This window comes from Marmota marmota, unplaced genomic scaffold (assembly GCF_001458135.2).
Source record: "Marmota marmota marmota unplaced genomic scaffold, marMar, whole genome shotgun sequence".
Lineage (NCBI taxonomy): Eukaryota > Metazoa > Chordata > Mammalia > Rodentia > Sciuridae > Marmota > Marmota marmota.
Window position 1 is genome coordinate 10,063,377 of NW_025999862.1, and position 13,413 is coordinate 10,076,789.

A 13,413-nucleotide genomic window follows, 5' to 3' on the forward strand; every position below is an offset into this window, starting at 1 on the left:
GGGTGCTTCTCTCTCTTGCTTTAGTTTTCAGGGGATGGCTTCACTGTCCCAGAACTGGGTGGTGAGGGGGGTGGGGAATGCTGTCCAATTTCTCTGTGGTGAGGCAGGAAGAGAGAGAAACAGGAAATGATAGGAGATGGAGGGTTGTAATAGGCAAAAGGGAGCCATCTGGTGCATGAAATTCTTAAAGTTTTCATGTTTTGCTTAAATATAGAATTGCTTTTTACAAACTAAAAAGCAATTCTGAAGTGCTTTATTTTGGAATGTTTAGGAAAACTCTTGAAAGGTAGAAAAACAGTCACTAGCAAAATTTACTGGAGAACATGTTTAGAAAATTCAGAGAATTATAAAAACAGTTACTTACAATTTTATTGAAGGACATGATATTATATGAGAACAAGAAGAATGAGATTGTGTTCTTGCTGTAGGTAAAATATAAGTAAATTTTTCACTTTTTGTGAAGTTGTATAAATTTAATACAATTCCAGTTAGTATCTATGTGGGAGGAAGTGGGTAGAGTTTCTTGAAAGAATAAGTAGAACATAGTATAAAGGCTCTATAATTAATTAAATAGCAACAGCTCAGAGAATGTCTACGTAAATCATAATATCTATAGAAATTTAACAGAAAACAAATACATTATTTTCATTTAGTGGGGAAAACTTTTACTTAATAAAAATCCTATTTCATTGGTTAACTGCCCAGAATGTAAAGTTGAACTATCCTACAAGATAGATACCCAAAATTAATGGATTAAAATGTTTCAGTATGCAAATACAAAGCAGTAAATATCCCAAATGTAAATTTTGGAGAATATGGTTTTAAAATAACCTGGGACTGAGTAAGCAAGGTAAAAACAACCCTAGAAATTTTCTAACAATGTATACTTATTTGACAAAATAAAGATTAAAATATATATAGATGGTAAAAAAAACTATAAAAATTAAAAAAATAAAATGCTGAACTGGGAAAAACATTCTCAGTGCACTTGACAGATAAAATATTATTTATCTAAAATGTACAAACAGCTCTCCAAAGCTGGTAAGAAATGGAAAAACCTGCTAAATGGAAAACATGCTAAAATGGAAAAATGATAATCTGTTCTCAGGCATGTCCCTGCTGCCCAAGCTTGAGTCTAGACTCTCCCTCTCCTACCCAGTGGGGCCACCTCATGATTTATCTCCCCTTCCCAAACCCTGAACATCCAGCAACAGACTCTCATTCCAGACAGGCTTTCAGAATTCTCAGGAAATCCTCTCCTTTCATGAAGATCCTGACCTCACACCTCAGATATCCTCAGTTTCCTGTCAAAGTCCCATGGCACAGTTGGCAGATGGCAGGCTTCTGGGAACATGATACCAGAAGCCAGTGGGCAGTGAACTTGGAACAAACAGTAGCCTGTGAAGAGCCAGGTGCTCCCCCAGGTCAGGATCAGGGCCTCTATTCCCAGGGAGCTTGAAGATTTTGAGCTGAAATGTGGTACATCAGCTGCTGGACAGACTGATGCCCCCGAACTTCTAAGGACAGGCAGGTAGAACCCCTCAAATAAACTGCCTTTATCCCTGAGATTTTTTTTAAATTAGGAAATAGAATTAGCTGATACAAAAAAAAAAATGTGATTTGGAGACAGATGTCCAATTAAGGATGCAGTGCGGTTTGTAGCTTGTGTGGTGTCTAATTAGGATGGTGTGTTTGTTTAACCAACTTCAAAGGTTAAAAACCAATTTCAAGCCAATTACCAATAATGAATCTAATCTGAAATAGCATTTCGACAATAGTCCCCATGAATGTTCTCATGTTGATAATGATACCCATGCTCTTTACTTCTCTGTGCTCACCATGTGACCACTGCTCTACTGAAATAGTCACTAACCATTGAATGAGGGAATAAGAAAGTGAGTGAAGAAAAGAAGGAGGGAGGGAAAAAATGAGTAAAACAAGAAGAGTTGATGAACTTTAGTTGATGGATTGAGTCCACAATTCCAAAACAAATGTGAAGACTCACCATCTATTTAACATGATCGACAGTGCCTCTACACAACTGTATATTTGATAGATTTTGCTTACATACAGGTGCACTAAAACACTAATTACCCCAGTACTCCACAAGCAAAGTGTTAACTCATTCACCAGGGTTATGCACAGCATGCAGGAATAAATGGGATCCTCTTCACTGGGCTCCACCTCCTAACACCCTCTGCTAACTTGCCTTGCCCTGTCCCTGTAGGGCTGCCCTCCCATGACACACCTCTGTGAGAAAATCATCTCCACGCTGCCTTCTTGGAGGAAGCTCAATGGGCCCAATCAACTGATGTCACTGCAGCAGTTCATGTATGATGTTCAGGACCAGTTGAACCCCTTGGCCAGTGAGGAGGACCTCAGGCGCATCGCACAGCAGCTCCACAGCACAGGCGAGGTAAGGGCTACCCGGAGCCAGGAATGTCCTCAAGGGATTCCAGGAACCCATTTCTGTCCCACAATCCAGCTCCTGAAGTATGGATGAGCATGGGGTAACAGAGTGGAAATGGCCCAGTTACCCACAATATCTTTAGTTGTGTTGCTTTTATAGCATCAACTGATTTTTAGAACTGCAGTTCTCTGCATCTGCTTCACCTTAGCAGCTGCTGTTGAGTTTTCTTCGGTTTATTTTATCTTCTAAATCCTGTTAGATCATGGGTACAGGACTTCTGCCCTAGGTGATTAGGTCTATTTTCCCCTCATTGGGCACCTGGTTCTTCCTTAGTCTTCCTGGCAGTCTTCAGGATAGCTGCTCCTGGTGTCGGGAGGTGCCGGCTCCAAACAGACATCCTAGGTTGACAAACAATTGAGAAAAGATAGTGAGGTGACCTAACTGAGAGGATGACTGGATATGCTAAGACAGATAAGTAGTATCATAATTGGAGTACACAAAAATCCAAGCAACTGATGCCTGCTAGAAATGACAGAAAAGTGGAAATCTTAACTCTTGGTTGTGTGACATTCAGCACTGCGATGCAGTTTGGAAATATTGTTCTAATTGCATTGTTTGCCCATTTCCAGGAAAGAAATCCATCCTATGAAATTCAGGAGACAGCATGAGCTATTCTGGGCCAAGAGTAGCTATTCTGAATATTAACAGCTAGAAGCAGTTCTGAAAATATTAAAAACCAGAAGCTTGACTCTCTAATCTAGAGAGCCATGTCAGGGTCATGTCATGAATTTTCAGTCTAAGGCTCAATTTTGAACAGAACCATATAGGGAAGGCATCCAAAGGCCTAAGCCAAAATAGTGAAGAGGAGTCCACCTGTTGCCAACAGGTACAGTCTGAAATCCCTATGAGGAAGAAACATGTTCTGATCACTGTTATTCATAGCACTATCCTAGAATGGAGAAGAAATAGAGGAAAGGTAGCTGTTCTCTAAAACAAAGAGTGACTTCTGGTTTTTGTTATATTTTTCTCTTTTCCAACTTTTGTTTTTTGTAGTATTTTTTTGGTATTTGGTACTGGGGATCGAACCCAGGGGTGCTTTATCACTGAGCTACATCCAAGCCCTTTTCGATTATTTTGACACAAGGTCTTACTAAGTTGGTAAGAGTCTTGTAGGCTGACCTCAAACTTGTGATCCTTTTGCCTTAGCCCCTCTAATGCCTAGTTATTACAGGCATGTACCACCACACCTAGCCCCACTTGGTTTCTTGAAGAAATAAACATGATCCAAAGAGCTGAAGTCTCCTTTGTTCACTATCTTGGTCTCATTCCTCTTCTTTCTTGGGGAGAACTGTTATCATGGTGGTATATTTTTCCAGACCTTTTTTTATGAAGTATGTTTAAAATTTACATAATGGCATATTAATACCACATTCTGCATCCTTTTTTGAAAAAGTTCAAAAAGTTGAGAGAAGTTGTAAGAACACTGCCATGAATCCTCATATACTCTACACCTAAATTTACCTTTTGCTGTATTTTCTGGGTTTCTCTTCTGTTCATTTACATATTTATTTTAAAGTGTCAATACATTGTACTTCTAAATAATTTAATCTATATCTCCAAAGAGATGGATGTTTGCCCACATAATCTGATACCATTGATGATTATATTCTAGAAACATAACATTGGTATAGGACTATGGCTATGTCATCTTTATACAAAGGTTTTTCTATTTTTCCCAATAACTTCTCTTATGGATGTTTTTATTCATTTACATATTTATTTTGGGATTCAGAATCAAGTTGAAAATTACCCATTGCAGTATTTGCAGTGTTTGATTACCATATCTCCTCTTATTCTTCCCCCTTTTCTCATTGTCTTTTTTTTTCCTTTCATTAAATATTGGACTTTTTTTTTCCTTTTTTTTTTGAGAGTCATATGTAGTTGCTTCTCAGAATCTCTCTTATGTTCTCAAGTTAGTTTGGGTGGAATCATTATTTTAGAGATGAATCCATGAAACTGCCCTGTGTGGTTTCTTAGAAGGTCTGCTCAGGTTCTCTCGCTGGGATTAAACTTCTCTGTGCTCTTAATGATGGGTGCCTTTGCCTTGGGTTCCATTCCTACTGGTGACTTTGTATCATCCCCTCTGACAGATCAACATAATACAGAGTGAAACTGTGCAGGATGTGCTGCTCCTGGATCCCCGCTGGCTCTGCACCAATGTCCTGGGGAAACTGCTTTCGGTGGAAACTCCCCGGGCCCTGCACCATTACAGGGGCCGCTACACCGTGGAGGACATCCAGCGCTTGGTACCCGATAGCGACGTGGAAGAACTGCTGCAGATCCTGGATGCCATGGACATCTGTGCCCGTGACCTGAGCAGCGGGACCATGGTGGATGTCCCTGCATTGATCAAGACAGATAACCTGCAGCGCTCCTGGACAGACAAAGAGGACGAGGTGATGGTGTACGGTGGTGTGCGCATTGTCCCTGTGGAGCATCTTACCCCCTTCCCATGTGGCATCTTTCATAAAGTTCAGGTGAACCTGTGTCGGTGGATTCACCAGCAGAGCACAGAGGGTGATGCAGACATTCGCCTATGGGTAAGCGGCTGCAAGATTGCCAACCGTGGGGCAGAGCTACTGGTGCTGCTGGTCAACCATGGCCAGGGCATCGAAGTACAGGTACGCGGGCTAGAGACTGAGAAGATCAAGTGCTGCCTGCTGCTGGACTCGGTGTGCAGTACTATTGAGAATGTCATGGCCACCACATTGCCGGGGCTGTTGACAGTGAAGCACTACCTGAGCCCCCAGCAGCTGCGAGAGCACCATGAGCCCGTTATGATCTACCAGCCACGAGATTTCTTCCGAGCACAGACCCTGAAGGAGAGTTCCCTGACGAATACCATGGGTGGGTACAAGGAGAGCTTCAGCAGCATCACCTGCTTTGGGTGTCATGATGTCTACTCACAGGCTAGTCTTGGCATGGACATCCACGCATCGGATTTGAACCTCCTGACACGAAGGAAACTGAGTCGCCTACTGGATCCACCTGACCCTATGGGGAAGGACTGGTGCCTTCTGGCCATGAACTTGGGCCTCCCGGACCTCGTGGCTAAGTACAACACCAATACTGGGGCCCCTAGAGATTTCCTCCCCAGCCCAGTTCATGCCCTGCTACGGGAATGGACCTCCTACCCTGAGAGCACAGTAGGCATCCTCATGTCCAAACTGAGGGAGCTGGGTCGCAGGGATGCTGCAGACTTTTTATGAAGGCATCCTCTGTGTTCAAAATTAACCTGGATGGCAATGGCCAGGAAGCCTATGCATCAAGCTGCAATAGTGGCACGTCTTACAATTCCATTAGCTCTGTGGTGTCCTGGTGAAGGTAGCCTGGACTTGGACAGGGTTTCTTCCAACTGCAGAAGCAAGGGATGCAATTCATCCTTTCTAGTGGAGATCTTGGGACTTTCCTTCCTGCGCCCACATTCTGAAGATGCTAGCTTCCCTCCCTCCTGCTTTGCCTGTTTCCCTGCCACCATCTCCCTCCCTCACACCTATCCTTTGTCTGAGAATGGTCTTTCTAGTCAAGAGGGTAGACAATATCCTTCATTTTGGCCACTTGAAAAACTAGTGTCTGTCCTATCAGTGTTTTGGACTTCATCTCTCGTCCTACAGTACCTTGCTTCTTACCAGTAATTTTATTGGAATTCATAACTTTTCAATGAAATTTTTTTAAACTACTTTATTGAGAAAGCGCACATTTATCCACAATGTATATTTCTTACACTCTTTTCTTTGTTATACCAGCTCCTCAACTTATCTTTTATATTTGTAGGAGAGACTCCCATGCTTGGACCCCCACTGTATGATTTATAAACAGACAATATGTGAGTGCCTTTTGCAGAAGAGGGTGTGTCTGAAATCATCTAAGTCAGCCAGGCGCTATCACTAAGGAAACGCTACCTCTCTGTCCCTTGCTGTATGCTCATCATCGCCAGAGGTGCTTCACCCTGAGTTTTTGTTTTTGTTTCTATTTTCTTGGTGTTTGGGGTGGGGGTGTCTGTTTCATTCAGCAAGGAAAGGGGACAAGAAATCCTCCTCCAGGGTGATTTCATAGCCAGTGTTGTTGTTCTACAAAAACATTTTCCACTTGGCTTTTGTTGCAATGTCCATGTGAATGTGCACATGAAACCTACAAACTGTCACGCTTCATCATCCTCTCTCATCTCAGGTAGAAGGTTGACACAGTTGTAGGGTTGTGAAGACCTATGTAAGAATTCAGAAGATCCCTGGCTCATGATTTGTGGCAGTCTGTTGTGGTTGGTGTATAGAAGATGGTTTCCACATTTAGATCCTGGTTTGATAATTTCTTGTATTTGAAGTCAAAAAAGAAAATACAGAAACAGGCTTTCTTGCAGTGATTTGACATTGTGATAGAATTTTAAGTTGATGAGGGAAACATGTCCTAATTCTTCTGTCCTGAGAAGCATGTAGTGTTAATGTTATATCATCTGTGTGTGTGTGTGTGTATACACACACACACACACACACACACAATGTATATACCTATATATTAATACTGGTATTTTTACTTAATCTATAATATGTCATAAAAGAAATGTTTGCTTTTCTTTTTTCTTTTTTTTAATAAATAAACTTGCTTATTGCATTGGATTTGTTGTTTGTTAATTCAAAAACAGTTGTCTCTCTTTGTTGGGTTTTCCCTATCAACACCTCACAAACCAATCATGAATCCAGAAAGCCATTAAACCTAAAGCCCCAGAGGTTGGAAAACAATCAAATTTTCTTAGGTGCTTACTTATTATTGATGCTTACTGTGGCATGGGAAAGTAAAAACAGCCCAGATAATTTTAACATTTGTTCTCACTTTTTGTGTTCCTATTTATCTTTTTAAAATTTTTTTATTTGCTTTAGTTATACATGACAGTAGAATGCATTAATGCACTTTGATATATAATAAATAGATCCGATATAATTTCTCATTTGTCTGAGTTGTACTGTAGAATCACATTGGTCACGCAGTCACATATATACGTAAAGTAATAATTTCTGTTTTGTTTTACTATTCTTCCTATCACATCTCCTCTCCTCCCTTCCCTTCACTTCTCTTTGTCTAATCTAAGTTAATGCTGTTCTTTTCTAGTGCCCCACACCTTATTGTGAATTAGCATCTGCATATTAGAGAAAACATTTGGCCTTTGGTTTTTTGGGATTGGCTTATTTACTTAGTATAATATTCTCCAACATTTAATGGTGAATGCAATAATTTCATTTTTAAAAACTGAGTAATATTCCATTGAATATCTATACCACATTTTCTTTATCCATTCATCTATTGGAGGACACCAAAAGCGCTATACAGATTTAATGCAATTTCTATTAAAATCCCAATGACATTCTTCATAGAAATAGAAGAAGTAATCATAAAATTTATTTGGAAAAATAAGAGGCCCAGAATATCCAGAGCAATCCTTAGCAAGAAATGTGAAGCAGGAGGCATCACAATACCAGACCTTAAACTATACTGCAGAGCTATAGTAACAAAAATGGCATGGTACTGGCACAAAAATAGACTTGTAGACCAATGGTACACAATAGAGGGCACAGAGATAAACCCACATAAATATGGTTAAACCATCATACTAGACAAAGGTGCCAAAAACATTCACTGGAGAAAAGATAGCCTATTCAACAAATGGTGCTGGGAAAACTGGAAATCCCTCTTTAGCCAAATGAAATTAAGCCTTTATCTCTTACCCTGCACAAAAATCAACTCAAAGTAGATCAAAGACTTAAGCACTAGAACAGAGAGACCCTGTGCCTAATAAAAGAAAAAGTAGATCCAAATCTTCAGCATGTCAGCCTAGGATCTGACTTCCTTAATAAGATGCTTAAAGTGCAAGAAGTAAAATCAAGAATCAACAAATGGGATAGATTCAAATTAAAAACTTCTTCTCAGCTAAGGAAACAATCTTGTGAGGAAAGAGCCTACCGATTGGGAGAAAATCTTTACCACATTCACCTCCAATAAAGCATTAGTCTCTAGGATATATAAAGAACTCAAAAAACCAAATAACTCAATCAATAAATGGGCTAAGGAACTCACAAAAGACATTTCATAGAAGAAGAAATACAATCAATCAACAAATATATGAAAAAATGTTCAACATCTCTAGCAATTAGAGAAATGCAAATCAAAGCTACACTAAGAGTCCATCCCACTTCTGTCAGAATGGCAATCATCAAGAATATAGGCAACAATAAATGTTGGCAAGGATGTGGAGATAAAGGTCCACTCATACATTGCAAATTGGTAAAACCACTATGGAAATCAGTATGGAGATTCCCAGAAAACTTGGAATGGAACCACCATTTGACCCAGCTATTCCACTCCTTGGTTTATACCTAAAGGACTTAAAAGCAGCCATCTCCTATAATGCAGCCATGCAATATTTATAGCAGCTCAATTCACAATAGCTAAACTATGGAACCAAATGCCATCTTTTAATCCTGACAACAGGAACAGAAGAAAGTTTGTGGCATCTATACCGAGAAACAGTGGGTAGCACCAGGAACAAGAGAAGGCTTCTAGCAGGAGATACCTGTTTTCCTGCTGTTCTTTAACTAAACATTACATTTGTCCAGGGCATCGGCTAGGAATTTTACAACTGATCAACCTCTAGTACCTAGATGTGACAAATGCTAGAGGTGACAAAACCATAATTGAATAAAAATCTCAAGATTGAGTTAAAGAACAATGTGCAGAGAAATAAAAAGAAAAGAAGGAAAAATACTAAAATGATAATGATGATTGTCTCTGTGCTTATAGGAATACAGTTCTCTTTTATAATGAGAAAAGATATATTAAGGAATATATATAAATATAAAGATATATTAAGGAATAAACTTACATATTAATGAATAAAAGATATATTAAGGAATAAACTAAATAAAAGATATATTAAGGAATACATTAGTATCAAAATTGTGGTTGTTTTCAAGAGTGAACCTCGCATTCTTACCAGCCCCATCCTGAATGTTAGCCTCAGTCTCTCCTACCTCAAGGAACCTTACATCACTGGGGCATAACAGCAGACAGAAAACCAGAGGCCAGGGCTGACTCCTGCAGCATCTGTGTGCAACATTCCAGAGAAGGCCTCTGACTAGATCATACTGGGTCATGTGGCCATCCCAGTGAGAATCACAATGGTTAGAGAGACAGTGCCTACATGATAGTGCCTCTGTTCCTCTTCCCTGGACTGATGATGGGGAGGAGCAAATTGCCACAAAAAGGTGTTCAGTTAACTGAAGAAGGGGGAGGATGCTGGGCAAACAAATGAAGGGATTGCTAGATTATTTACTATTTAACTTTTGTTGTGTGCAGGTCTCAGGACAGGTACCTGCTCATCGGGTTCTTGGATCTCCAGGCTCCTGAAATATTGAAGTCACACTCCAGAATCTTTATAATCAAGAGCTTAAGGCTTACTGAGCTCACTGCACAATACTGTGACCTGTCATGGAGGAATTACAGGAGGCAGGGTGGGGACTTGAGTACCAGGAACTGTGATCAATTGGGAAAGCCTTTGGACAAGCAAGAAACCAGACTATAATTCATCTCCTGTGGATATAGTAAAAACCATGATGTGCAAGTTGTTATGACCCAGAAAGAAAAGCCATTCATGGGGCCTTTTCTTTAACATTACTAGGAAATTCACTGGGGAAGCATGTTCCTTGTTATCTCTCAGTTGTGGTGCCCTATGGTACCTGAGGTCTTAAGTATGGACAAAAGCATCCCAGGACTAGATGTAATGTGGGTTTCTGGGCATTTCTGTGAATTCAAATTGGTTCCAAAATCTGGATCTACATATGCCTGAAAGCAATCAGAACTCTGGGTGGGAATTCTGATGATGAGTTTATAGAAAAGAGTTTACAATTACAACTTCAGGATTCACAGAATTCTAAATCTAAATTGAGTCCCATCAGAGTCCATTTCGGTCTTACCCCTGATGGTGTGACCTCAGAAAAGCCATGCCAATGTGAGGGTGTGAGCTGGATTTTCCTGGATAAAGAGCTACCAGAGCCAGCTAGGTGTAAAAACCTTGAAGGCAAGAGAGAGATGGGAATTTATAAATGAAAGGCCCTTTAAGAGCAAGAGGACAGTTTCAATTTTGTAAGATGAAAAAGTTCTGGGGTTGGCTGGAGGCTTTGGTTGGAGAACAACTTGAATGTATTTATTGCCTGTGATATTTGTAGTTACACATGATTAAAGTGGTAAATTTTAATTATGAATATTTTACTACTTTAAAAAATAAAGAGATTAACTAGAACCAAAAAGTGTCCCAGTAGCAATAAAGAGTAATGCACAAAATTACCTGTTGCATTTAGAGCAGCCCAGTAAAGCAGAATCTCCCACAAAAGAGAAAATAGGAAAAGTGATTTATGTATGTATGTATGTATATATGTGTGTATATATATATATATATATATATATATATATATATAATTTTTTTTTTTTAAAGCAGAAGTGAGAAGTCAGAGTTTTCTTTGGCTTCTTTTCTGTTGGTTTGCAATAAATTTTTTTCACTTACTGAGTTGGCACCATTCTGTTTGCAATACTGAATTCTTGGAGACTTACCAGGCCAAACTCTTTATGAGGAGCAGTATTCTCCAATTCATCATTCCAAGACAAATGTGGAGCACCTGTTGTGGTGCCAGCTCCATGCTTCCCATGAGAGTGCTTTTCGCTGAGAGAGCATCAGGCCTCAACTCCACAGTTGCATCAGGAATTTGTTCTCAGGGCCTGGTTTCAGAGATGGTAGCTGGGCTCTGGGCAGCAACTGAGATTGAAGTCTGACTTCATCATTGTTGCCAGAAGTCAGGTACTAATGAGACACTTGTGCCTCCAGAGCCTTCAGTCCCAGAAATCAGCAGCTTCCACATATGGAACCAGGAGAAGGATAGACTCCTCTGTCTCAGGTGAATGCCCTGGCCAGAGAGTTGGCCAAGGAGAAGCCTCCACAAGTGGACATTAAAGAGTAGTTAGCCCACTTTCTCCTTTGCTGACAGAAAAGAGCCCCTGGGGTTTGTCTGGTACAGATGTTCACCACCAGGACTGAGAGATGCTCATATTTCCTTGGAACCACCCACCCCAATGATTGCTGGTTGGTAACCACATGTTCCCGATGCCGCAGTCTGGCTGGGCACAAAATCACGAGCCACTCAAGCAGGAACAAACTTTATTTTTTGAAACTGCCGCCAATGTCCTGTACGCGCCCGGGAAGATTTTCCATCCACCCACGCGGCCTCCTCCTGGACCGCAGAGAGAGCTCCTCCTCCGGAACTCCCTCCTCCTGTACTTCCCCAACCAATGGGAACTCTCCAGGAGTCCCATAGCCGGCCTAGGTGAACAGCAGGAGTCCAATATCCATATGAATGCAAATCTTAACATAATCATATCATCTCAATGGCTAGCTGGCGTCACCTTTTGACCAAAAATGCCATGCATCATATACTTGGCTCTTAGCATCTCCCCCCTTCTGTTTAAGTAACAAGCAATCTGGCTAGGGACCGTGCCTGTTAGGTTTGTCCAATTCAACATATGGTTCTTACCCGTCATCGGAAAACTGACTTTTAGGCATCAGCCTCCTGTCTTAGGTTGATACCACTGCAATTGGATCATACCCGTCACTGACTACCGGTCCAGCATATAGCCATACTTGTGGATAGGCCTATGTACCAGTGGGGGGGGTGAGGTTCTTTGCCTCACCTCTGTTGGCCCCCAAAATTAGACCATCACTAGTAGAAGGGAGGAGGATACAGAAATGTCATGACACCAAGTCAATTGATGGCTCCTAGGAAAAATTGCATCACTGGTGACACATCAGCAAAGATACACTAGCATTACCATAATTCACTGCAAAGGTCGCGGGTTCGTTCCCTGTATGGGCCACCAGTTGCCGCAGTCTGGCTGGGCACAAAATCACGAGCCACTCAAGCAGGAACAAACTTTATTTTTTGAAACTGCCGCCAAAGTCCGGTATGCACCCGGGAAGATTTTCGATCCACCCACGCGGCCTCCTCCCGGACCCGCAGAGAGAGCTCCTCCTCCGGAACTCCCTCCTCCTGTACTTCCCCAACCAATGGGAACTCTCCAGGAGTCCCATAGCCGGCCTAGGTGAACAGCAGGAGTCCAATATCCATATGAATGCAAATCTTAACATAATCATATCATCTCAATGGCTAGCTGGCGTCACCTTTTGACCAAAAATGCCATGCATCATATACTTGGCTCTTAGCACCCGAGGCCAATTTTTCTTCAGAAAGGAGTTGCTAGTGTATGGCAGGTGAAGGAGGACAGAAGAGGACTCACACAAATGCCTGCAGTAGAGTCTCTTGGACCTTGAGCTGTTCACATTGTGTCACCTTGAGGACTAAACTGATAATTTCACCAGGTATCCAAGGCTGTGACTCTAACCCATTTGGATCCTTGTCAGGAACAAGGATGGACTTGAACCAGTCTGTGATGGATGACTGCTCATCTTGTCCCATTGAAATCACATAAATTTACAAGTACAAGAAATCTTAGAAATTATTTGATTTGACAATACTATCTTTAGGGACTAGAAGAAAAAAGATGAAAGATTAAGATCAAGTTGCACAGTTAATTATTCCCAATTCAGACTATGTGTTGGGCCATCTGAGGGCGATTTATACTGCTATGCTAACATGCTTATTTTATAATCTCGTATATATATATATATATATATATATATATATCTGTGTATGTATGACATATGTATGAATGTGTGTTTCTCATGAGTGTACATACATATTAGACAAGTGTATGCATGTGAGTCTTCATTTATATGTATATATGTGTACACACACACGTTATGTGCATATTTGTGCATATGTGTAACTGAGTTATTGTATATGTTCCCACATTGTGTATATGTATTTAGGTGTATGAGTGTGTGAAAGTGT

General features: G+C 40.8%; 1 protein-coding gene across 1 annotated transcript in view; it reads left to right on the top strand.

Annotated features, from left to right (window-relative positions):
* LOC107154852 (death-associated protein kinase 1) overlaps window positions 1–7,083 on the top strand; it is a 169,468-nt gene extending 162,385 nt beyond the window's left edge. The window contains 3 exon segments of the mRNA XM_015500592.2: window positions 2,228–2,416; window positions 4,561–5,674; window positions 5,677–7,083. Coding sequence (XP_015356078.1) covers window positions 2,228–2,416; window positions 4,561–5,674; window positions 5,677–5,792 — 1,419 coding nt within the window. The 3' untranslated portion in view covers window positions 5,793–7,083.
* Window positions 7,084–13,413: the final 6,330 nt, after the last annotated feature.